This window comes from Triplophysa rosa, linkage group LG22, assembly GCF_024868665.1.
Source record: "Triplophysa rosa linkage group LG22, Trosa_1v2, whole genome shotgun sequence".
In the NCBI taxonomy this organism is placed as follows: Eukaryota; Metazoa; Chordata; class Actinopteri; order Cypriniformes; family Nemacheilidae; genus Triplophysa; species Triplophysa rosa.
In genome coordinates, this window is record NC_079911.1 from 11231762 (window position 1) to 11256010 (window position 24249).

The 24249-nt window shown below is 38.5% G+C and overlaps 3 protein-coding genes across 3 annotated transcripts; all 3 read right to left on the reverse strand.

Annotated features, from left to right (window-relative positions):
• Nucleotides 1–109: 109 nt before the first annotated feature.
• smpd1 (sphingomyelin phosphodiesterase 1) lies at nt 110–5114 on the reverse strand. The gene is made up of 6 exons (XM_057321839.1): nt 4659–5114; nt 3586–4361; nt 2446–2617; nt 2135–2211; nt 1357–1502; nt 110–1275 (listed from the first exon to the last, which is right to left on the reverse strand). Exons 1-6 carry the CDS (start codon nt 4881–4883, stop codon nt 848–850), a joined length of 1824 nt encoding a protein of 607 aa, XP_057177822.1. The 5' UTR covers nt 4884–5114; the 3' UTR covers nt 110–847.
• A 534-nt stretch (nt 5115–5648) lies between these two features.
• On the reverse strand, nt 5649–21002 carry ilk (integrin-linked kinase). Its single transcript, XM_057321733.1, has 13 exons — nt 20869–21002; nt 18922–19196; nt 10631–10796; nt 10018–10113; nt 9740–9836; nt 9527–9610; nt 9306–9391; nt 9102–9211; nt 8824–8951; nt 8433–8554; nt 8022–8121; nt 7723–7853; nt 5649–7248 (listed from the first exon to the last, which is right to left on the reverse strand). The coding sequence occupies exons 2-13, from the start codon at nt 19008–19010 to the stop codon at nt 7099–7101; spliced, it is 1359 nt and encodes a 452-aa protein (XP_057177716.1). The 5' UTR covers nt 19011–19196; nt 20869–21002; the 3' UTR covers nt 5649–7098.
• Nucleotides 21003–21838: 836 nt separating this feature from the next.
• On the reverse strand, nt 21839–23429 carry timm10b (translocase of inner mitochondrial membrane 10 homolog B (yeast)). Its single transcript, XM_057321274.1, has 3 exons — nt 23257–23429; nt 23060–23155; nt 21839–22639 (listed from the first exon to the last, which is right to left on the reverse strand). The coding sequence occupies exons 1-3, from the start codon at nt 23281–23283 to the stop codon at nt 22106–22108; spliced, it is 657 nt and encodes a 218-aa protein (XP_057177257.1). The 5' UTR covers nt 23284–23429; the 3' UTR covers nt 21839–22105.
• Between the last annotated feature and the right edge of the window lie 820 nt (nt 23430–24249).

The window sequence follows — 24249 nt, forward strand, 5'->3', positions numbered from 1 at the left end:
AAACATATTTTAAATTCAGTTTTGCAGCTTTGGTTACATTAACAGTTCAGACTGTTGTCTTATCTGAAAACCAAAAATAAAAAAGAGACACTAAAAGGTTAGACAAATCAACAGAAGCACAAATGACTGCAAAATATTTATTTAGTCAGTAAATAAAACCCTGCATCTGATAATCCATTATTTTTCTTTCATAACAGGTCTCCACATATTGGCATAGCTACAAAATCATTTTCTGCAAGCATAATAGTAAATTTCACAAAAGATCACATGACAAAGTTCTTGTTCTGAATTTTATCTGTGCCAACTTTACCAGTAAAATGGTTAGGTTAAATCAACAAACCATAATCTAACACAATCAGTTTTAAACAGTCTCCAGTGTACATAGGCCAATACAGAAAACAAAAACAAAGCAAATCAACCACAATGCCCTCCACATTGACGAAAGCACTCAAACCACAGATATGAGAAAAAAAGAACCAAGTCTGAACAGTTGGGGTTTTTCATAAAGTGCAAACACACCACATGATTCAGTTGTGATGTACGTTTCATTTTCAACCAACACATTTGTTGTTTCAATGCGTTGGGTGGGTCGCGGCTTTAAAAGTACAATTTACGAGAACCATCTCTGACATTTTTACTGTCTTGACCAAATACTTCACAGCATTGTGCAGGAACGACAAACATTTTGACGACAAACAAGTGTGATGCCAAATGCTACAACTTTCAGAAAACCAAACAAACAAAAAAAGTGCTAAAAGTCTCTGTGATGTCGGCTCGGAAAAAATGATCTTGTACTCTGGTGCTGTTTTGATGCCAGCAGATTCATACACGCTAGTCTTGCATCAGCTCAACACATAGTCTTCCTAACAGAGCGAACAATCTCTTCATTAGCACCACGTAGCACATCACACTGCGTCAGAAGGTCATATCGTCCACTACGTAGAAAGCAGATGTGTGCAGTCTTACAAGTGTCCTTGCAGGGTTCCGACACATGGCCTTTATGATAAAGATACCAAAAGCGCTTGAAGACCCGGTCATCGTTCAGAAACACTTTGATCAGGTTTTCAAAGTCTGACGGGAAGAGGGTGGACAAACCGTAAGCCTCTGAAGCACGGTACAATAGAGTCCATGACGGGTTGGGGTCAGGTTTGGAGGGTAATGCTGGTCCGTTTGAGAGGTTGTTGGCAAGTGTCAGGTTAAGAATGAAGGTCTCATGATCCAACACCATCCGACTGCTGTTTGGATAGTTTCCATCCGTGTAATAAACACGATACCCTGGTTATAAAAAAACAAAAGATAAAGTCAATGCACAGCCTTGTAACTTATTGCTTTAACAAGCGGTTTTCTAAGCAGTACCTGGGTTCAGGTTGACATAGGTGGTGACACTTGGTGCAATAAAAGCCACACCCAATGGACGTGTCAGCGTGTCCTCATCATAGAACATCTGAAACTCATCAGTGTGCGTGTGTCCGAAAAACTGACCACTTATGGTGCTTTCATACCTGAAAAATAACACATTTTAAACAGAAAAAATAAACCCATTTTTGAGGAAAAGTCACATATCAAACATGCACCCTGCATACAAAATACCATATTGTGACAGTACGTACTGAACTAAATAAAGTATCAACTTTATAACCGTTAAAACAGTATAATCTATATGGTATAATTCAACTGCGAGGAATAATTTTTCCCAGTAAGTTTTCAATTAGTTTCCTCACCTCTAGTGGCTTCATCAGATATAAGAGTGCGTTCATCCGAGGATACGGAGAAATCTTGACAGAAGCATCGAACACCAACCTAATATTTCTCACATTGTTTTTTTTGCATAAAGTTTTGTACAAACTCATTTCACTTCCTGATTTCCTCATACATACAGTATATAACATGTGAACCATTAACTCCTGTCCCTATACGCTTACATGTCTATATGCTATGCATATAGAAAAAGTCGACATGACCCAATTTTGCCAACAATATGGCATTTAAGATCATAAAAGTATACTGAAAACAGTACTTGTTATAACCCGTCACGCTGAAGTCACGCAGACATGTTGACTCAGTTGAGGGTTACAACTGATCAAAGTTTGCTCTGTTTGAACAGTAAAAGGGTCAATGTGAAGAACTGACTGACCTGTTGACTATATGATAGTAATTCCTGCTCCAGCTGCTAAGACAGAGTCCCGGTGGAATGTGTCCAATAATGTGAACCTAACAGTTACAAAACCAAACACAAGTTTAAGGTAAACCTGTGAAACACAGGAAATACAACAGTCACACGTTTTATTTTAGCACTGACTCATGATCAGTTTTCTGGACACCTCTAAACCCCAATCCACAAACACCAACAGTAATGTTGCAACTTGCTAAACTGCTGCAGCATGCAAAAGCTTCAGAATATATGCTTAAATGTGCTGATTTTTGTCTTAAATCACGTTTACAGACCTTCTCACCCTTGTTCTCAGACTCTTGCAGTATGTGAACGAGCCACTGCAGTTGGTCGGCAGGATCTGTGGAGTTCACCATCAGCCAGAAGTTCTCTCTTGCACAGAAGTTCATATTCAAAGACACCACTCTCAAACCAGGCTGAACTTCCGCTGTGTAGAACCCTCCATGCCTAGAGAAGAGACATAAAAAAACATCTTAGACTACAACAGTAGACCATTTAAACATGCTTTCAGTTTTCTTTAAAACGACACACACGTTTGAATGAAATACAACCAACAGAACAATAACAGAATCGAAATGATAAACAAATGTCTTTTAGATTCAATTATATATGGGTCAATGGCGTATAACGACCACTTATCATGTGGTGTGACCAATAATATCAGTAAATGTATTAAATAAAAAATAAAAAGAATTTTGTGGCTGAAATATGAATCTCTGATACATGATGCTTAAAGTCCCAGTGAAATTAAAAATTACAATGCCTATTTTTCATGAAATATTGCAGCGTTTCTTGTAGATAGTTTATTTGTGTGGGTCGTTCTCTTTTTAAAATTCATGTGCTCTGATAATCTTCAGTTAAAATCGAAAAATGCACTTCCGCCCTCTAACGACTATCCATCTTAAATGACGTATTTTAGACGTCTTGGGCAGAGCATCCGTTAACTCCTCCCCTTCAACTGTCAGTCTGCTGACAGTTCTATTTCAAAATGCAACGGCTGTTTTTATACATCCAATCAAGTCGCAGAGAAAAACGCAAGCCACACCAACCATTTTTCTCATTAGAAATTCCATTTCACTCGGAAGTGCGTCAAATACGGTAAAAACGATCGCAATTCCCTGTTCACAGAGACTTTAAGTGAATGGTATTTTTATTTGTAAAATTGAAATGTCAAAAATCCTTATATGTCATTGAAAAAAATTATATTAGTAAATAAACACAAAATGATCATACATAAATCATTATATAAATAAATCAATCAATTAAATTTATTTAAATTAGGCCTTTAAGATAAATCACACATTTTATGGTTAACTGTAGTATCAGTACTTTCCTGTATTTTTATTATTTTCTTCTTTAATTGTCATGTTACCCATCATGTTTTCGTGGCTATGAATTTGGTCACCATGCAATACCTTATAGTCTTCAGGGCACCCGCAGGTAACCAGGGTGCCCACTCCTCCGCCATAGTGTCATATAGCCAGTGTGAAGACCGGTTCCCATGTACAAACGGAGGCGGAAAGCTATTTACCGGAGTGCTCTCATGATTTCCCACCGCAGGATACACGTTTACATTGGGCCCCAGGTATTTGCGTAAGAGTCTGGAGATGGTGATGAGCTCATTGAGCTGTTGAGCTCTGGTCTGAGACCAGACATTGTGTGCTGGAATATCTCCCGTCCAGTACACCCAATCCCAGGGGCCAGATTTGGCTACGTTTTGTAGAAGGTTTTCAACCGTACGCAAAGGGACGTCACATTTGCCGTAGGTACCCCAGTGTCCAGCACCGTTGTGTTTCCAGCTGGCCCTTCCAGATTCATTTCGACAGCAGAGGGGCTCATTGCAATTGGCAACGCTGCCCTCGGCGTACACAGCGTCCCAGTGGATATCAGTGAGGAAGAGGATCCTGCTTTGCGGAGAGCCCGGTTTAGGAGGGGTCGGTGGGGTCACTGGGGGTTTGGGTACCCGTGACAGTGAGACGTTCCAAGGGGCATAGATATCAAAATGACCACACGCGGGTCCCACCAGTAGGGCGCAGGCCTCCGAGGGCCAGAGGAAAGACTCCTGAAGAGCACGGATGAAATCTTCTCGGAAGAGCTGGGTGATGTCTCGGCACACGTGCGGGTCGGCCAGATGCAGGCGGGCACAAGCTTCTTCCACGGCATGTGCCACCCGCTCGGTGTTTGTGTTACTCTGTTAATAACAATAACGCGCATCTTAGTCACTTTTATAAATGTTTTCATAATCTTTTAGAAATTCACATAAGTTTTCTGCAATTATTGTAACTGGTCCCGTGTTGTGCCAAATGAAGCCTATTACCTTTCCCCTTTACATAGTACGTGAACTAATATAAACAAAGCAAAAAGTCTGGAGGCAAAAAAATAAAATAAAAAAATTAACAAAGCCGTTACATCTCACTTTTCGATTTTAAAGCATGCAACTGTTTATCAAAAACATACACAAACGGAATAATAAATAAGCAGGTCTCACCAGTAGCGCTATGTCAACAGTGATAAAGATCGCTTTACACACCGCACACGACACATTGTGCCAGTTGAATCCGACCTTAAAGCGATCGATCTGATCCACAAACCTCAGCTGGGGGGAATCTGGCCCTTCTTTAAGAGGGAATCCCGAAACCAACGACACTAAAACCCATGTATAAACTATAAAAAAGGCGCAGATGGAGGACAATCCGACCGCTGGACGCTTCATACTGAATACATCGACATACGGACAAAGTCACCGGCTTCGTGTTTTGACGGAACCCCGTGAAATAAATATTTACACGTCGTCTGTACGCATAAACCTTGTCCTGCTAAGCAACAACTATAAACAAAAAAAGATATATTTAAAAAATGTGATTTGACGACTTTATTATTAACCCGACAACTACACGACTCTTCACAATATCACTGTGTCATGATGCCACAGACGAATATATACGACGCGTCAGCTGACTGATCACGTGACCGATTACAAAACACATGATCTACTTTTGTAAAAATGCAATATTCTTGTTATTTATATATATAATATATATATTTTTAAATGACTTTTAAGTTTGACATGTGAGGTTAACAACTATTTTTTCAACATGTTATATGTACTTTTGTTGCCTTTTTGCTCATTACTTAAAGGAACAGTTTACATAAAATTCTGTCATTTATTCAACCTCGAGTTGTTCCAAATCTGCATCGATTTCTTTGTTCTGATGAACACAAAGATATTTGATAAATGCTTGTAACCAAACAGTTCTTGGCCACCATTGACTACCATATTAGGAAAAATTGCTTGTGTAAATTGAAATTTATATAAATTTAGAGCAACTGGAGGGTAAGTAAATGATGACAGAATTTTCACTTTTGGGTGAACTGTCCCTTTAAAAGGACCCGTGTCACTCCATTTTTGTACCAACCACCCAATTTATCAAGCCATAGATAGATAAATAAATAATAGATCAATAAATAATCTGATGCATTCCACATGGCCAAAACATTTTATTTTGTTCTCGTTTTCCTTTAGTAAACGTTTGTTACACGGAATAAAATATAAACAGCCCAAGTCTCCATAATAAGATAAAGCCACATATTATCTCATTAAAAACTTCACATAAAAGTGAGCATAAGTTAGATAATCAGTCTGTTTTTCGTTATTACAGCTGTTGGCTTTTAAAAAGGTAAAAACAAAAGAAAAAAATAATATTTATGCATGTCAAAGACACATTTCTTTTCTCATGGCTTCCTACTACATACTGGCTAGCTGACAGAAGAACACTGTGACAGAGAAGTGAGATAGTAAACAGATGTAGTGTTTAGAAAGCAAAAAAAAACATGGGTTAACAAATGTATTTCAGCACTTAACATGCTCAACATTTACATGAAAATTAGAAAACACAAGCATGAGGCTTGCTAGTTAATAAAACAAGACATAGCACAAGAGAACATCATGCATTTGTATGGATCAAGTAAATATGATGATTGTATGGGGTCAACAAAAGAGCTGTTTGGCGATATGATCTTTAATGCATGTTAACCTGCGGCATAGGAGTTCTCACATTTGATGTGACATCTGTAAAGGGATCTTCCCTTAGCTTATGGTACCTTCTAGAATCATCTAACAAAACAGATTTTATTAAATGCATCTCCCTACTATGAGAGGGATAACGCAAACATGTTACAATGGGCACTTGCAATTTTGGTTTGGATTTGTTACATGATAAGGCATAAAATTGGCATTAGCTATAATTATTATTGCACTGCATTTTATAATCCATGTAAAACATACAGATCTCAGGCAAAACATCAGAGTTTTATGAGGGACAATCAGAGGAAAAAAGTAACAGACAATAGCACGATGCTTTTAAATATGAACAACTGATGTTGCATGCTTTTTTGCATACACAGATCATCTCTTTGTTCCTTAGTAAATGCCCCTAAGGAAGGAAACACAGATGAAAGCCATTAAATACTTTAACTGTGAGGAATGCACATCTGGCGCAATGAAAATCAAGGTGACATGTATGACAGAAATGGCAGGAGATGCGTAAAATGAAGTGGTTAGTTGAAAACTGACTTTACAGTAAATTCACCGAGTCCAACACCTTACTCACGCTTCCTGTTTTATGGCTACAAAAGAGGTTTTAAAAGATGCAAATGTTGTTCCATAAACACGAGAAAAAGAAATGAGGCCGATGCACACATATGCAAAAACACAAGACGTTATTCAATGATTGCATATAACAATTTAACAATACATGAGATACTGAGGATGTGGCTTAAAACGTTCAGCAGTGCTTCAATAAAGCGGTTTTCTTTAGCAGTGGGCTACAGTGGCTTAGAGCACTTTGGTGAGTGGTGAATTTTTAAGGCAATACTGTGAACTCAGTGTTCGGGGGGGGGGGGTATTGGTGACGTCCCGGCAGGTCTGCTCATTTGTCTTGCATCTTATCTAGGATGGGTACGATCATGTCAAATTTGGGTCTCTTGGCAGGATCCTCGTTCATGCAGATCTTCATCAGCTTGCAGATGTGGGGAGAGATGCCTGGTGGGATAGTGGGCCGCAGTCCCTCTAGTGCCACCTAGTGGTTAAAAACCAAAGATAGGAAAATGCTGCTTAAAACAACTTATGCGGTCTTATTTAAAGGTGTGCATGGCTATTGATTATAGATATTTTATAATAGCATCATTTATTTCTAGTCATTTTAAATAATGATATAGCTATAGGAATACCGTTTCCAGGTCCAAGCCGCGATTCATTTCAATAGAACATACTATTTAAACAACCGTTTAAGAGCACTGTTTATTGATATCACGCATTAAACTCAGTGTAAACTACAGTATCCAAGCTCACGTAATCTCCATCATTAATATTTTAATAATTCGTAAAAAGTAAATCGCTGTCTAGTACGTCTAATTTCGTTATGGAGATAAAGGTTAGAATTAGGGGAATTTGGTAGTTTTACATCACGCCTGATGGAACGTTTGGACTTGGAAGCAGTGGTGCGTGACATTAGACTTAATGTCTGTAGAAGAGGTATACATTAGTGACTTACCTTCATGCCAATCTCCATGTTGGAGAGGTCAGCGAAGGGCACCTCTCTGGTGACAAGCTCCCAGAGCAACACGGCGAAGCTCCACATGTCTGCAGAACGCCGGTTGATCTCCTCTGGCTTCTTCTGCAGGGCTGAGATCACCAAGGACAAAGGAATAAGACTGATGTACCAATGCAAAATTGGTTTAAACAGGCAAAGTCTATTGTCCACTTAGAATCCTTTGAGACATTTGGAATTGAGAAGATCAAGATTTGGGAAACAGAAGAAAGAAGGAAAGAGAGAGAATGAGTAATGAGTACCTTCAGGTGCCATCCATGCTGGAGAGTACATCCGGCCTGGACACTGGAAAGAGAACTTCACATCTGCCATGCTTATCCTAGCAGTCATGTCATCATCAATCTGGTGTCATGACAACAAAATACAATTATTAGAATATCATCCGCACTAGTTGACAAATCTGTTGTTAGCAGTACAGTGCTTTGAATAGTGATTTTGATAAGATTTTTAAGTCATGTAGATTAGATATACTTGTTGCTTACCAACAATTCAAAACTATTCAGAGACTAAATTTACTTGAAAAGTTTCACTTCAACAGTTCCTTATACCGTTATAACAAACAAACAGTGAACTTGGATTGTCATATGGTTAACTCGCCCGTCTTTGAAAATAACCGCGCGTGGTTGTCATGGGATTTTGTTTCTATTCCTCACCATGACGCTCTTGCTGTTGAGATAATGCCGTGGAATCATGGGCTCCAGCGTGTGCAGGAAAGCCATTCCACACGCTATATCCAGAGCAAACTTCACAGCCTGTGTCTGATCCACAACAAAATCTGGATGGATGGGAAATACACATGGATAGTGAGGGACAGACACAAGGGTTGTGAAGATGACAAAATGAACTAAAATGATGCACAACAATAGCAGAACTTGATCTTCCTCTTTTATCTTTGGCAAAACCCCAAGGAAAAAATCCTGAGGTTACGCAATTGCGCAATACTGCCTCATCCAGCATTTAAATAACATCCCAGCACAACATTCAATAACACGGAAAACAGACATTTCTCCATGAAAACATGACAGTAATGTGTGATTTACTCACTGGTGCCCTCATGAAGCACATTGTAGAGAGAGCCATAGGGCATCCAGTGTGTGATTATGACTGGGTGAGGGGCGGGAGGAGACTGACACGCCCCCAAAACGGGTAACACATTTGGGTGAGAGAAGATTCTAGACACAGCAGGTGGACACAAAGGTGGATATAGGTGCACATGAGACACACAAACAATGAAACATTTCAAAGATGCGAAATAAATCAAGTCGCTAACAACAAATATTTATTGTATGTAGCTGGATCATCATTGGGATCGGACTCCACACCTCAGTTTCGGATACTCCTCGTTAAAGTCACGGCTCTTTCTTGTAGTCCATTCTCGCGCATGAAGCATCTTAATCACAATCTCTGTGCCCTGCCAACGACCTTGCCACAACTGACAGAGGGAGAGCAAACATCAGTGTTTCTCTAAACCAAAGAGTGTACGTTTTGTTTAGCTACAGTGCTTTTGTTTGAAAAAACAAGCTCACCTCTCCAGAATGATTCTCGTTGACCTTGGACAACATTGAGAGCTGCTTGTAATCTATGCCAGCGTGTTTGTTTAGCGTACCGTTACCTGTAGGAACAATACAGAAAAATACAACTCATCCTTTTATGCAACAGTTTTGATTATTGAATATTATTTTATGGAGCAGTGATGCAACTACATTCTCAATGAGTAACGCGTAAATCAGAATCAGATGGTGCTTACGTGGTCGCGTTCGGGTGGTTCCCTTCCAGAAAGTGTCTTTAAAGGGAACTTTGGTCAGGTTCTGTCCTTGTTTCTCTGCCAGCTCTGATTCACAAACATGACAGCATTATTTAGCCAACTGGAAACTATTATAACAAAAAAACTGAGCTTACACGGTAAAACAAAACAAATCTTTTGCTGTTATCATGCGAATCACCATATGACATTTGTTACCTCTTAGATTTGCAGCAAGCGGCGCTTTGGCCTTGTCCAGAGGAGTTTCTCCGTACTTGTTGGAGATGCTCACTTGTGCACCGTTACTGACCAGATCCTGAAAACAAATCCATGCCAGTATAATTCTGCTTAATGTAAAAAATGGAATTCAACAAAAATGCAGAATGTGCTGGCCGTTCTTTCCATTCAATAAAAGTAAATGGGACATTTTCCTGCAAACGACTGAGAAGATATCTAGAATTTCTCTTTTGTTCCAGCAGAGGGCGATGTAGACTAACCTCAGCGACCAGGTCGTGGCCCCAGAAGCAGGCGTAATGGAGAGGGGTGTTGCCGTGCTCATTTGCTGCATTTGTATCTGCTTTACACTGGATCAGCTGGACAACAAATAAACTCAATTTAGAAACCAGAAACACAGACAGATCAGAACAAACAGTTCGTTTTAAAATCTCTTCAATTGACTTTCGCTTGGTTAGAGTGTTTAAAGGGATAGTTCACCGAAAAATCTCAATTCTGTCATTATTTATTCACCCTCCTGTTGTTAGTTGGAACACAAAAGAAGATATTTTAAGTCCATACAATGGATATGGGTCAATGTTGTTTGATAGCCAGCATTCTTCAAAACATCTTTTGTGTTCTGCAGAAGAAAGAAAGTCACACGGGTTTGTAATGACATGAGGTTGAGTAAATGAAAGAGTTTCATTTTTGGGTGAACTATCCCTTTAAGATTTGTGCACGTGTGCATTTACAAGCGTTGTTAAGCTTCAGGTGCTCTCGTTTGTGGCTGTGTGTTCAACCTGTGTTTGTCTACACCTTCCATGAACGTTTTGGTTACTGTGGTTGTTCATATGCAGGTGCGTGTGTGAGTGTTTATCCGTTACAATCTATTCACACCTTGGCCAGAATGTCGCGGTGGCCGTGGCTGGCAGCCAGGTGCAAGGGCGTGTCATCCCCGCGGTTCATGACGTTGATGCGAGCCCCTCTCATGATGAGCATGTCCACGACCCCCGAGCGGCCCTCACGTGCCGCCCAGTGCAATGGACTGAACCCGTGGTCATCCCTGTGAAAGAGAGACATTAATGAAAAGAAAATAGGTAGCTCAATTACTGTCCGTTTAAAAAAAAAAGTCTTTCTGTGTTTATAGTAATACAGGTTTGAAATGACAAATAACCAAAGAGTAGGGTTGGGAATCGAAAATCCCATCCCGATTCCCAACAGTTCCAAAGAGTAAATATTTAACAGAAGTTTGTTTTTTGATGAACTGTCTCTTAAATCAAGGGATACATTTGACACTGTGGTTGGTGGTAAACCGTCTCCGGTCAGGCTAGTGTTCCTGTTCTCAGCTGTCTGTCTCCACAGCTCTCTCCAGTCAGTTAAATATAAACTGCAGTTAACTAGCCCTTTCCTCTAGATTATGTATATCCTTCCACCCACTCTCTCTCTCTCTCTCTCTCTCTCTCTCTCTCTCACTCACTCGCTCAATCTACCTCAGTTTTTTCTCCAGAAGTCCAGGATCACAGACCCCATTTCCTTCCAAAACCACAAACTTGGTTGCTTCTTGTTGACCGTAACAAGTTACAACAGACCAATCAGATCATTGTGCATTAGTGCTGCCATAGAGACTGTAACGTATTTAAACAGATATGGTTAACGTCTATTAAAACCACTGCTTCTGCTAATGACCTCATAATGCAACTGCCCCCTGGAGCGAGTCGCTTTGAAAGCGTTTGTCTGAGGTTTTTGGTTTTTTGAGGTTTTGGGTGTGTGCAGTACAGTAGGAAGTATCTTGGTAAAGTCTGGCCAGTAGCACGGCTAAACTTAGGATAGCTGTTGAAACAAGGTCCTGCCGGATCAGACCACACACACATCGCAAACTACACTCTCGCACATTCTCTACACCACATAATGCTCAGTCTTTCTCAGGGTTCAAATTCAGCAAAATGACCACACACAATAAGGAAAAAATAATAAAGAGAAGTAAACACGAAGTAGAAAATACAAATAAAAAGGGGGCACAACATTCCTTCAGAAGTTCAAAATGTTGTTTATTTTAAAACAAAGAAATGAAAAGAGCGAGAGAAAGATGAGCAAAAACGTTTTAAAGTGTCACCGCTAGCCCTTATCGAATCACTCAGAAGTACGGCGGGAGAGAAATGAAGGAGCGGATGGTGGACCATGGAAACAAGATCGGGAAAGAGAGGAAATGATATTCCACATGTTCTCTTCCACAGTTAGCAGCACACTCCCCTTGGCTTTTTTTGAGTGAGCACGTTGTGGTCAATTCGTACAAACTTAGTTTCTCTTCCTTGTATGGGTGTGTAGCACACGCTGTTAAGAAACGGACACACACACACAGAGGTAGAGAGAGAAAAGAAAGTTTGCACTAGCAGTGTTTCAAACATACGAAAGCCAGACAACGTAAACATTGACGAACAGCTGAAGGATTACGCCTCGAGCTTGCGGTCATACAATCAAAGAGTTGAAAATATCTGATATAGTGGCTTTCTTCTCTCCACAAAACCATATCTCATGCTGTAGATGGCTAAAACTAGTTGTATGATTGTATTTGTTGATGGTATCAAATCCAAATTTAGATTTCTACACCAATATGTTAAAGTTATTTTGAAATGGAGCAAATAAGAGGCACCACAGTCTGACAACATGAGAGTTAAAAGGCTAGTGAAGCAGGGCAGGTTGACGTAAAGGAAAACGTATTTATACATGACCGCAGAAGTGACTTAAACAGGGAAACCTGATATTGGTAAGCATTTCAAGCTGAAGCGTGTAATTAAAAAAATATTATTTTTCCTACCCCGGTGCAAAGAGAACATATAAAGTAGATAAATAATGTTTTGAATATTAGAGAAACTTTAGAGAAATCTTTAACATAATTCATTTTCTCATAATTGTTTTGCAGTAATGATAATGGTGTAGAAATTATACACACACATTTTAAATGTCATTCAAAACTCCAGTCACACATCAAAGAGGTACAAGCGCTATATTTGTATACAATGTAACAAAAAACAAGAAGTCAAAAAGGGAACAAAACTTTATTTTAAGTACTCCAACACTGCAAATCTACTTTTGACAGGCTTCTGTTCTTTCGTTTCGACCAGGTAAAGACATGGCAGGTTTAATGTTTGTTTTAAAGCTAAAGAGAGACTCAAATAAGCAATCAGTTTTCATTTTCTGCTTTTCTTCTATCATGATTCATTTTCATCCCTGTACAGAGATCAGAAATGAAAAAAAGTGTCACTTCCTTCCTGAGTAACAATTTAGTAACGAATGATGTAAACACATGGTCTATAAAATATATTACTAAGCTACAGAGGAAATTGCTCAAAATCTTGGGTGAAGGGGTTGGGTGGGTCTTTATTCACTAGACTTTGATTGGATTTTGAAAAAGTTCTAAATGAACATCAAAACAGCTGTTGGTTAACGTAATTTTGATTTGAATACCATAATGTCACTTAATATTTGATAAGAGCTTCTAAATTTACTTTTTAGAATTTATAGCTACAGTTTGTAAAAACCGCCGCTAGAGGGCGCACGATCAAAACAACAACAATGGTGTAGCTTGATGACACGTGAAGGAGCGAGGAATGATGGGCTCTGTTGTCTTCAACTCCACCGCTGATGGCCATCAATCAGATGGGAACGAGAAATCATATTAGCCGATGAGGTTAAGTAATTCAGTTTTATAAATGTCGCGTATAATTGTGGTCCATAAATAAGTGACTGCTCGAAACAAGCTAGTGGCTTGCTAGACTAGCGCTAGACACTGCTTCCGCATTTGTCCACGACACTGTTGTCATGCGGTTTCTATGTCAGGAAAAGCGGTAACAAAGGGTAACGCGGATATGACGCCATTGACAGGCGACTGCACAACCTCGTGTCACTGTTTAGAATGGCGATGTTCTCACGATTTACAAGTAGGTGGAAACATTTGATAAGTACTCAACTAAACAAAATATATAACACTGGCCTAGTGGTTTTTGGAATTTTTACTGCAAAATTGTTACAAACTGCACCTTTAATGTACTGAATAAACCAAGAATGTGATTAAAACAATAAATAGGGTCTATTTTATTTATTTCAAAGTTTGACAGATACATCCAATCACTTTATATTCAACTTCAATAAATGCACTGGGAATAAATAATGACCAAATTGTCACAACATTTCCATAAAGGATATAATAATATATATCTAGATAAGACCTTTCATCAGTAGATATGTTCAAGTCCAGTTTCCTAACTGACATCTCACTGTAACGCAGCATAAACAACACCCATGTATGTCTGCTATTTCCTGTCTCCTCCCTCAAACGCGTAAGGTCATGACATCTAAAGCCATGCTAAATCTCCACATGGCCCTTTAGAAGAAATGAATTACACAGACCATTTTTCATGGTCATTTCATGAGAATCTTCCAAACAGCAGCGAAACAGTTCCATTAAACACAGCTCAAAGTGAGCGGACAAAAGTAAAAAGCAAATCCCTTAGCTGGAGTTTTTCTATTTCTGGAAAAGGAAAACATTGTGAGATGGTTGAGCAGAGAGAGAGAAAAAATAAGAGAACTTGTATGGCTCAAGTCAGCATACTTTGGTTGGTGAGCTCATCGTATGGAAACTATTCGTCTCAACCATTTCGTTTAAGGCCAGACTCTTCCCTCCTCCCGTCTTTCTGAGTCACAAATTAGACATACATCATCTCCTCTGTTAGACTGCTACTCCTACGCACACATTTATTGTAAAGCATCAAATGCTGTTTATAGTAGAGATGTCACATGTAGCAGGCGACGTGAGTACTATAAAACGCAAGGTATTTTCTTCTTTTTGAGTTTCCATTTTCTCCCCCGTAAGCTAAAGTCAAGCATTTCCTTTGCAAATCATTTTAAAATCACAACTTCAACCATGTTAAGTGTACAGGAAATTCCTGGATAGTGATCTGCATCGGATGTGACAATCTGCAGTAAAAAAAAGGGTTGTTAATGTAACTAGCCCCTGCCTTCAATTTGCTGATTCTGTGCTGAATCTGCACCGGCGATCCATTCTTCCAGTGCTCATTCCTTCCAAGTAATAATTCATGTGGCTGACAGCGAGAGAAAGGGTACGGATCAGATTACTTACGGGACCTGGGGGTCTATCTTCCAGAACCCCTGCCGTAAAGAATCCATCGGTTTTAGTGCTTTCCAGCTGTTCTGGGACATATTAGCTACAATAGCTTAGGAAGGCAGGCCAAGGCTGCTTGTGAGATGGAGCTTGGCAGAGGTGAAGGTATTTGAAGTGGGTGCATGGATCAGCTCTGTGTATTCCTTGCACCATATAGGGATACAATTGGAATTCTGGTTCTTGACACGGGGAATGTTATTCATTATGTATACAGAATAACGACGACATGTTTCTGGTTGTAATTGTAAACAATACACCGACAAAACATACCACATCAGCACCACAGTTCAAGCTTTGACATTTCTGCTAAATCTGCTACTTTAGGGATATCTGCTATTGAAATTAAGGATCAGAGAAAAAAATTTAAAGAGGGGAAATTTTATTTCTGACAACAGAACAGATAATATGTGAAAATAGCATTCAGTTGTGTAACTTAAAATACAATATATTGTGATAGATCAGAGATTAAAAGCGAAACAGATTTCGAGTGCCAACACTAGACTAAACGCACGTGATGACATCACAAATATGCTAATTTGTGAGACGTCATCAGCGCCACAGTCTCTCAAAATCCTGTGGGAAACACTGCTATGTATTAAAGCCATATAGTAGAGAGATACATATAATTAGCTATCGACCGATAGTTTAAAAACAGCCAATGATCAGGGCCGATAATAGTGTCAATCAAAAGATGACAGAAAAATGCTATGAATTTGTGCTCTGTATAAAGAAAATTTTAAGAAACATAACCAGTTTGATGTTCAATATTAATTGTCATTATATGAATTAATAACATTCAGAAAGTTAAGAAATATTTAATCATTCGAAATATTAACTGGTAGCCTGAGATTTCGTCTGCGTTGTTTTAAATATAATTCTTTGTTAAAGAGTACATTCCTCGAGATCATAAAAAATACATTTCATGAAGTGTTTAATTTTGCCGTGTTTGAATGTAAGCAATCTGCCAAGTTGTAAATCCGAAGGTGAACGAATAACAAAGTTATTAGCTTATAAAAAAGGTAATCGACTCTGAATCACGCGAACAAGTCATGACCTGTCCGAATCTTTAACCACAATGTATCTACGTCACTAGAAATAATCCCCGCCTAGGACTGACTGCGAAAACTTAACTCTCTCCTCCCCAAACACTGTACTAGCTCGTTCGTGATGTGTGCATCATGTCTGAGAGAAGCTGTGTTCTATGTAGTGAAACTAAGTCAGTCTTATTTTCACTACCAAAGGAAGAACTTCTGAGGAAAAAATGGTTACTATTTATTTTTCAAACGACACCAAAGGAGTATAAACCGAACGTTTTACTTTGCGCGCGTCATTTTACCGAAGATTGCTTCATCAATCTTGGCGCCTTTACTGCAGGATACATTAAACGTCTTTCCTTAAAAGATGTTGCAAAACCAACTTTATTTGGACCTGTAAGCTCCACCGAATCACAACCTGTAAGTGTGACTCTTTATTTTTGTCTTTACTTAAAATTAAATTTGTGTGACGTTATCTCATGTCTGTGTTTAGCTAACGTTACCGTTATTTTTGGGGTTGTTACTGTTTGTTTACCTAACGTTAGCTATAAACTCATTGCGCTAATGTAAGTGTTCAACCATATTAACTCACAAAGTCTTTATTTCAAGAACTGCGTGGTGTACTATAGTTATAATAACATCTGAAGATACGAACACCGTACACTGTATGCCGTGATAACTAACTGTTACAAGAGAAGTGTCTAAAACAGTCCTTTTTCTTACTGGCATCTGTATAAGGATTAAAGAATGATTCGTCAAGACTCGGGCTCGAACTGGTAAGGTAAAATCGATGCCATCTCTCTCTATACACTGTTAATATCCAACCACCTGCAAACCGTAATACAGTAGTAATGATAGGCGGTCCATTTGCGACACATGCTGAACGCGTTTGACCAATCACAGCAGACTAGACCATTTGACCAATCACAGCAGACTACACTATCTGACCAATCAGATCAGACTACGCTGGCGGAAAGGCGGAGATTACACAGATGAATCGCGGAACGAATCATTTGAGAGTCAGTCAAGAAGTAAGGTAATAAAAACTGCTTATTATTACGAAATAATAGTATTTTTACATCATGTATGTACATAAACTTGTTGTAGGACACTCCATAAACCAAAATAAGCCCTTAAAAATATTGAGGAATGTACTCTTTAAAAGGCTCTATAACAAGAACATTTGTGATAGAACATCTGAACATTTTTTGAAACTCAACAAAACATTATTTACAGTTAAAGAGAATACTTTTTAAATAACATACTCGTTTTGGATTGAGACACCTATTGAATTGTATAGTCTTTTCTTGTTTTGTTAAGAGCAAAAAAGTACAACGTTGTTAATAAAATGAAAGCAATGAAAGAAATCTTGTCATGTTTTACATCATAATATTGTTATACACAAACTGTCAAATGAGTTAAAACAGCAGAAGAATTAATGATATAAAAAGTAGATTAAGAATTGTTTTTGAATCAAATCATTACTCACAAAATCAGAATCAAATCTTTAAAGAGATAGTTCACCCCAAAATGAAATTGTTTTCATCGTTTACTTACCCACAATGTCATTTCAAAGGGGTGAGTAAATGATAACAGAAAATTCATTTTTGGGTGAACTATCCCTTTAAGTGCTCGAAGATTCCACCACTATTAAAAATATAAAACCCTTATAATACTTAAAATGAGGTTATTAAAATGCAATGCAATACAAAACTATCAAATCATGAACTGTTTATAATGCCACAGCCAAATAACTGAATGAAATCCACAACGCAGATGAATTTTGATCAAATCTACCCTCATGGTCTTACTGAGAGTCAATGTTCTACTGTGCCCAGGGATTTGAAGAGAGATAAAGACGTGTTAGGGCTAAAACAAAGGACAAGGCATGACAGAAGTTGTTCCTGTGCAAGTCCATAAACAGAACGCTTTACAACATTAAACAGGTAATTTTCCAAAGTTTGGAGGGGGCGTGTCTCTGTATTTCATGTCACACATATAGCAGAAGTTTGTGTTTGCATTAGACACCGGATGAAGGAAGATAACACAACAGGCAATGCTTTAATTCGATTCTTAAACTTTATCAAAAAGCATGAGAAATTGTGGCTATACAAATTTGCATCAACAAATTCACTTTTACGCTTCACTCCATGAACAGCAGCACATTGTCACTCAGCTTAAGTCCGAAACTAGCAAAATGATGATGTTCTGGCACTTCTGTACTTTTAATTTTAGCAATAAACCACACAACAGAACACTACCTCAACCAAGATTCTACAAAACCACCAAAAGGCAACCATGAAAGTCTTAAAGGAGTCACATGACATGGCTAAAACGAATATTATCGTTTGTTTTAGATGTAATGCAATGTGTACACACGATTTAAGGTTCAAAAACACTGTATTTTCCACATACCGTGCATGTTTGTATCTCCTCTTTGCTCCGCCTCTCTGAAACGAGCTGATTTTTAACAAAGCTCATCGCTCTGAAAAGCGAGGTGTGCTATGATTGGCCAGTTCACCAGTGTGCAGTGATTGGTCAAATACTGCAAGCGTGTGAAGGAAATGTAACGCCTCTTACCATATTTGGAACATCAGGTTCCAAAGCAATTGTACTGACAGCTCTGACTTGCGCATACTGTACATTTGGGCGGTCTTAGTCAAATCATACCACAAACTGTCTTGGATTTGTGGGGGTGTGGTTACACGAGGCGTTTCAGGCAGGTCTGGGTGAGCATTCGCTTTTAGGTAGAATGCATCTTTTGTTCCGACACTTTAATTTGTGTAATTTTAAGTGTCTAACACATGCATGGGCAACTTATAACACACCAAAGACACAGAAAAACACGTGTTCGCACCATATGACCCCTTTAACAGGCTTAACAGCAAAAGCCACAGCAATCACCATAGCAACAACATCAACTAATTGAATGCTAAATGACATACTTGTACACACATGCTGCACAATCCACTCACCCTTGGTTAAGGTCATTCTCAGTGTTGTCTAACCACAGGCGGACGGCTACCGCGTTTCCTTCGCGGCACTGCGTGAATATGTCATCCATCTGAAAACTCTCTCTCTTCTCGCACAAGCGGAGTCGTTCGTCCCTTACCAGGAGCGTCCTGGGAGAGACGACTGATGCAGCTGTATCCGGAAAATAAGAGTCCGGGGATGCCAGAACATCCAGCCAAGGGAAGGGTGCAACGGGAAAGCCTCTTTGTAACCTCGGGGTAAGCGTCTGGTGTCTGCGCTGCAAAGACAAGCGGATGAAAGCTAAGTGTAACTATCTAAGTCATTAGGGAATGGTGATCACTTTTACGTACCCTAAACATTCTTGTTATTACCTTCATATAATTTCAAACCTGATATACATTTATGCATGTTATAGTTATTGTTTTAACATAGAAATCAATAGGAGGTCTATAAGAAATATTATAGTTTCTGCTTTGCATTGACAATTGATAGTGACGCAGAAAGATGGCACAGTCCTAATAGTAGTCAGACTCAGTCAATATGACACATGCATTATCATCTCAGTCTCCATTCATGTTTAAATAGACTGACATGATAGAGAGTAAATGATGATATATTTTTTTATTTTATGCGAACTATTCCATTAATTCAATACAATCTTAAACAAAGAGTGCAAATGGTTGCTCATTGATTGATGTTGACTAAGCAAAGCAATCTCGCAGGTCTCAGCCTGTTAAACACAAATTTCTTTCTGAACTGAGAAAACACTCCCTCGCGGAGACCAAAACAGCTTTCTGCCAGGACAGTGTATCCTTAATGTTACCTGACATCACTCTAAATCACACTTTAGGTCTTTGCAAAAACCTGTCACACACTTAAAAGCAACATCGTGGTGCATGTCTGTACAAACAAAGTTCAACCAGGGAAATAAAAGAAACAGGATGTCACTTCTATTAAAAACAAAATGAAAAGCATTTTAAATACCCTAAAGCTATCTCTGTTATGAACTGTTCAGCATTGTATATACTTGCTGAGTGTTGTGTTGAGATTCTGAAGAGATTTTGTAAAAAACAAAGAGCAAATATGGAGGCAAAATGTGTTCATTTACAAATTATGATTTGACAGGTTACCATCCAGCTAAAGGTGATTTAATCGAATAAAATATGATTGAATAATAAAGAAAGTAAACGTTGAACATAATAATGTGGAGACACAGAAATATGAAAAAAATGATGCATGTGTCTATATTTAGAAAGTTATACCGTCAGTTCAGACAGACAGGTCAGACAAATAGGTTTATGTCAAACAAAGGTGTAAAATAGAGATACAGAATAACAGACAGAGAGAGAAAGATAGATACGCAGACAGACCGACATATGTTCAAACACAAACAGATAGGAAAATAACATACATGTATATACAAACAGAATGACAGACAGGTACGTGTTCAGAGAGAGAAAGACAGCTGTTTAAACAGACAGATAACAAGATTCTCAAGTTGGTGTTCAGACAGACAGTTATATACTCAGGAAGACCGACAGAAAAGAAGTATAATAAATGGACAGGTGAGAGAGAGAGACAAACAATGTATACTAAATGGTCAAACTGACAGACAGGCAAAGAGAGAGAGAGACAGACACTCACTGTTCTCAGAGGAGTGATTATGACATTAGCCAAGCAGCTAACAGAGAGTCAAGTCAAAAGAGAGGCTAAAAGACCGCAAACTGTGGAAAAACTGTTAGAAACAAACACAGTACGACTTGAAATGAACCTATCCATGCACAATAAACTCTTTTTCATTATACACGCTATTTATGAGCAATTATCCATAGTTTACCCCCACCGAGCTAATGCGCTAACGCTGTTAGCCGTCATATACGCCCACCGTTACGGTCGACAGACGGTTCAGTTTTTCCTCATGCCATATCAATCATAATAACCACCATTACCTGTTTATATGGCCACTTTCAGCTGGACCGATGGTATTGACTGGGACAGTCCGAACCCACACTCTTCAAAAGTCCACACCCTACTACAGTACAGCTCAAGTGTGTGATCTACGCCACCCGCCGAGACACATACTCATTCCCAACAGAGAACATCACTGCAGCGCCCTCTGGCGGCGAGTGAAGAAAACATGCCCAGGGGACACGATTTTTTTCACTCCATCATGCCTAAAGCTAGCCTTTTAATAGTTCACATACTATACATTAATTTAATACGAGTATTAGTAATATATAGTAATATAGGAGACATTGACAAAACAGAAAACAATACAGGTACATGACCCTGTCAGACCATCTTAAAGATATTGCAGGGCTTTTTTAGTGTTTGTGTACGATTAAAGGGATAATTCAGACAAAATAAAATTAATTTAATCATTTATTCACTCCCATTACAAACCTGTATGACCTTCTTTCTTCTGAAGAACACAATAGAAGATATTGCGAAAAACGTTGTTTACCCAAATTTGCAACAAAATTTGCCCCCATTGTATGAACACAAGTCACCAAGATATTTACAAAATATCTTCATTTGTGTTCCACAGAAAGGAGTCATATACAGATTTTGAATGGCTTGAGAATGAATAATAGTATTTTTGGAGGAGTATCTACCACTGCAATCAAAGCAATACTTAAAATAACACAAAGTGTCTGAAAGCATTTTATACTGTTTGAACGTGATATTGCAAATCCATATTTTTTACTGAAGTGTAAGTATGCTATAATTACCATAACAATATGTAGCCATATCTTATATGATCTAATGTCTTAAGCTGTCTTTATGCTTCCTAAAAAGCATTGATTTCTGTTTTATGTATTACAAACAATATTTTCCCTTTTTAGTTGACAGCTTGAAAATAATAATCAAGCAGTGATGAGGACAAACCTTGATTGAAAAAAATCTTCAAAATATGCTCAGAGCTTTTGAAAATACACCACATAGAATACTGCAGGAAAGCAAAACTTACATATTCAGTTTTGATCATTTGTTTTTATTAAAAGACTCTCCTGTTAAACTGCTGTACATGGTTATTCATTTTTATTCCATATTGCGCCCTTTCCACTGAGAGGGGTCAGCAGTCTTAAAAGGCTTCAACGATGTTTGGACTGCATATGCTTTGGGAAATTCATCAGTGCAGTGTAAACAACATCTGTCATCTCTTCCTCTCTCAACACATTAACATCAAGATGGTGTCTGGGAATTCTGACCCGCTCCTGCCACTGCACTTGAGACTGAACCTACACCTGCTTCGGGTGATGACACACTAGAACTTGAAGATGTTGACATCACTGGAGGCACAGTTATTTGTCCTTGTAAAGAATCAGTTGTGAAGGACTGTGCATTTTGTGTCACAGATACTCCAGCCGCCAACTTGGCTGTTTCTGATGCTTGTGTGGCTGGCTCAAAAACCAAAGGCGATGGCTTTATTTCTGATGGATAATTAGGGGTTGAAGCTATTTGAGGAGTCTCAAGAATTTCTAGCGGAGGCGATGCTGGTGGGATCCCAGGGGTTGATAGAGGCACAGATTGTGTGTCTGTCGTTGCTGAAGCACCTCCCTGTGCTGCAGCAGCTTCGGCTTTTGCAACTTCTGCAGCCTTGCTCTCCATCTCTTGCATCCGCTTCTGCACCATTGCAGGCATCATCTGCACATACGTGCCCATTAAACGGTGATTTGACCTTATTAATTTACCAGCACAGCGCTCCGCACAACGCTCCTAGAACAAAATAAGTACATTTAAAATGTGTATGCTTAACCCTAATTTACATGAGTGGGTAAAATTTTTTTTTTCTTTTTTCTATCTGCATGTAAGAGGTGTTTAATATAGCATTAATGTTTTGACTTACATTACTAATATTTAGTAAATAAGAAAAAAGCAGACTGTCCATTAGAATGTGCCTTATTAGTATTTTCCAGTATACTTATGACAGTGTCACCCCCTCCTGGAGCAACCCGAGGTTAGGTACAGTAGCCTACACCCTCACATAAACACTAAATATATAACTTACAATAGATTTTAATAAACAAAACAAAGAATACGAATTTAATTCTATCCACTTTTGTTAGTATTTGACCCAGTGTATTGATTATTCTTATTGTTGTATTTTACGATTCATTTTGTTGAATTGGACAGTACCTCATCCATTGTCAGATTTCTGTAGTTGAAATTGCTCGTGCACCGCTGGAAGCAGATTTCCGTCATGCGATTGTACACGAGGAGGAAGTCCCGCAACTAGATAACAGAGCAAAAACATGAACCAGCCTTATAATAAATTGACTGTAAAATCACGGTGAAACGTGAGAAGGGCTGCAGGCGCTGTCTGTCATACGTACATTTCGCAGTTGTCCATCGGGGTCCATTGTATACAGTTGACAGTATATACCGAAAGAAATCTCTATTTAGGAATGTTTAAATGTACTGGAATCGAAGGAAATTGACAGGTAAGACCAAAATAATGTCAAAGAGCAGTCGCGTGACTTTCAACAGAGCGCGGCCATGTTTGCAGTCACGTGACTACACGCGATGGCAACGTCATTAGGAAGTTTGGCGGATGTTTGTGTTGTAAAACAGATTTTGACATATCAACAAACTAACTAAGATAAAACAAGAGTATGCCAATGATGTGAAAATATTGTATCTACTACAATGTTAATAGTTTTCGCAGCTTTCTACTGAGGAGGTTGTCAAATTTGTGTAAAAGATTATAACTAAGATAAAACACGTCACATATCAAAGTGTGATGCGCCGCCAAATTAACGTCTTACATTTTTGCAGATTATTTAGATAGAACGTACATAGACGTTTTACATAGTTACGTTAGATGTATACGTTTAGTATATTTAGTTATAGTTTGTTAGATTACATGGCAAATCGAAGACGTCATTTTTTGTCGTAAGTAGTGACCTTGGGTGAAAATTTGTCACTAATATTTTATCTGAAACAGTGGTTATCTTGGTTCATTGTTGCAATAACTTCAAATCTAAATTCCTTTAAAGGCAAAACGACAGCAAAGAAACAAATCATAAAAACTTTAATATAACAACAAAGCAACCAAATCACATGATGTCATTTCAACTCTGTTTATAATTATAGATTATAAAAGCCACTGTTTTCTTTTTACAGGTTCACCAAATTACCAGTGAATTTAATAAACCATTAATCTATCTTCAATTTATTCTCAGTCTTTGTTTTTTAAGTATGAAATAACCAGATAAATAATTTTGTTAACGTTAAGTATAGGCCAGCAGCATCATAGACCAGCAAAAAGTTTCCAAATGCAACAATAACAAAAACTAGTTAAATGTGGTGAACTCTATTATTAACAC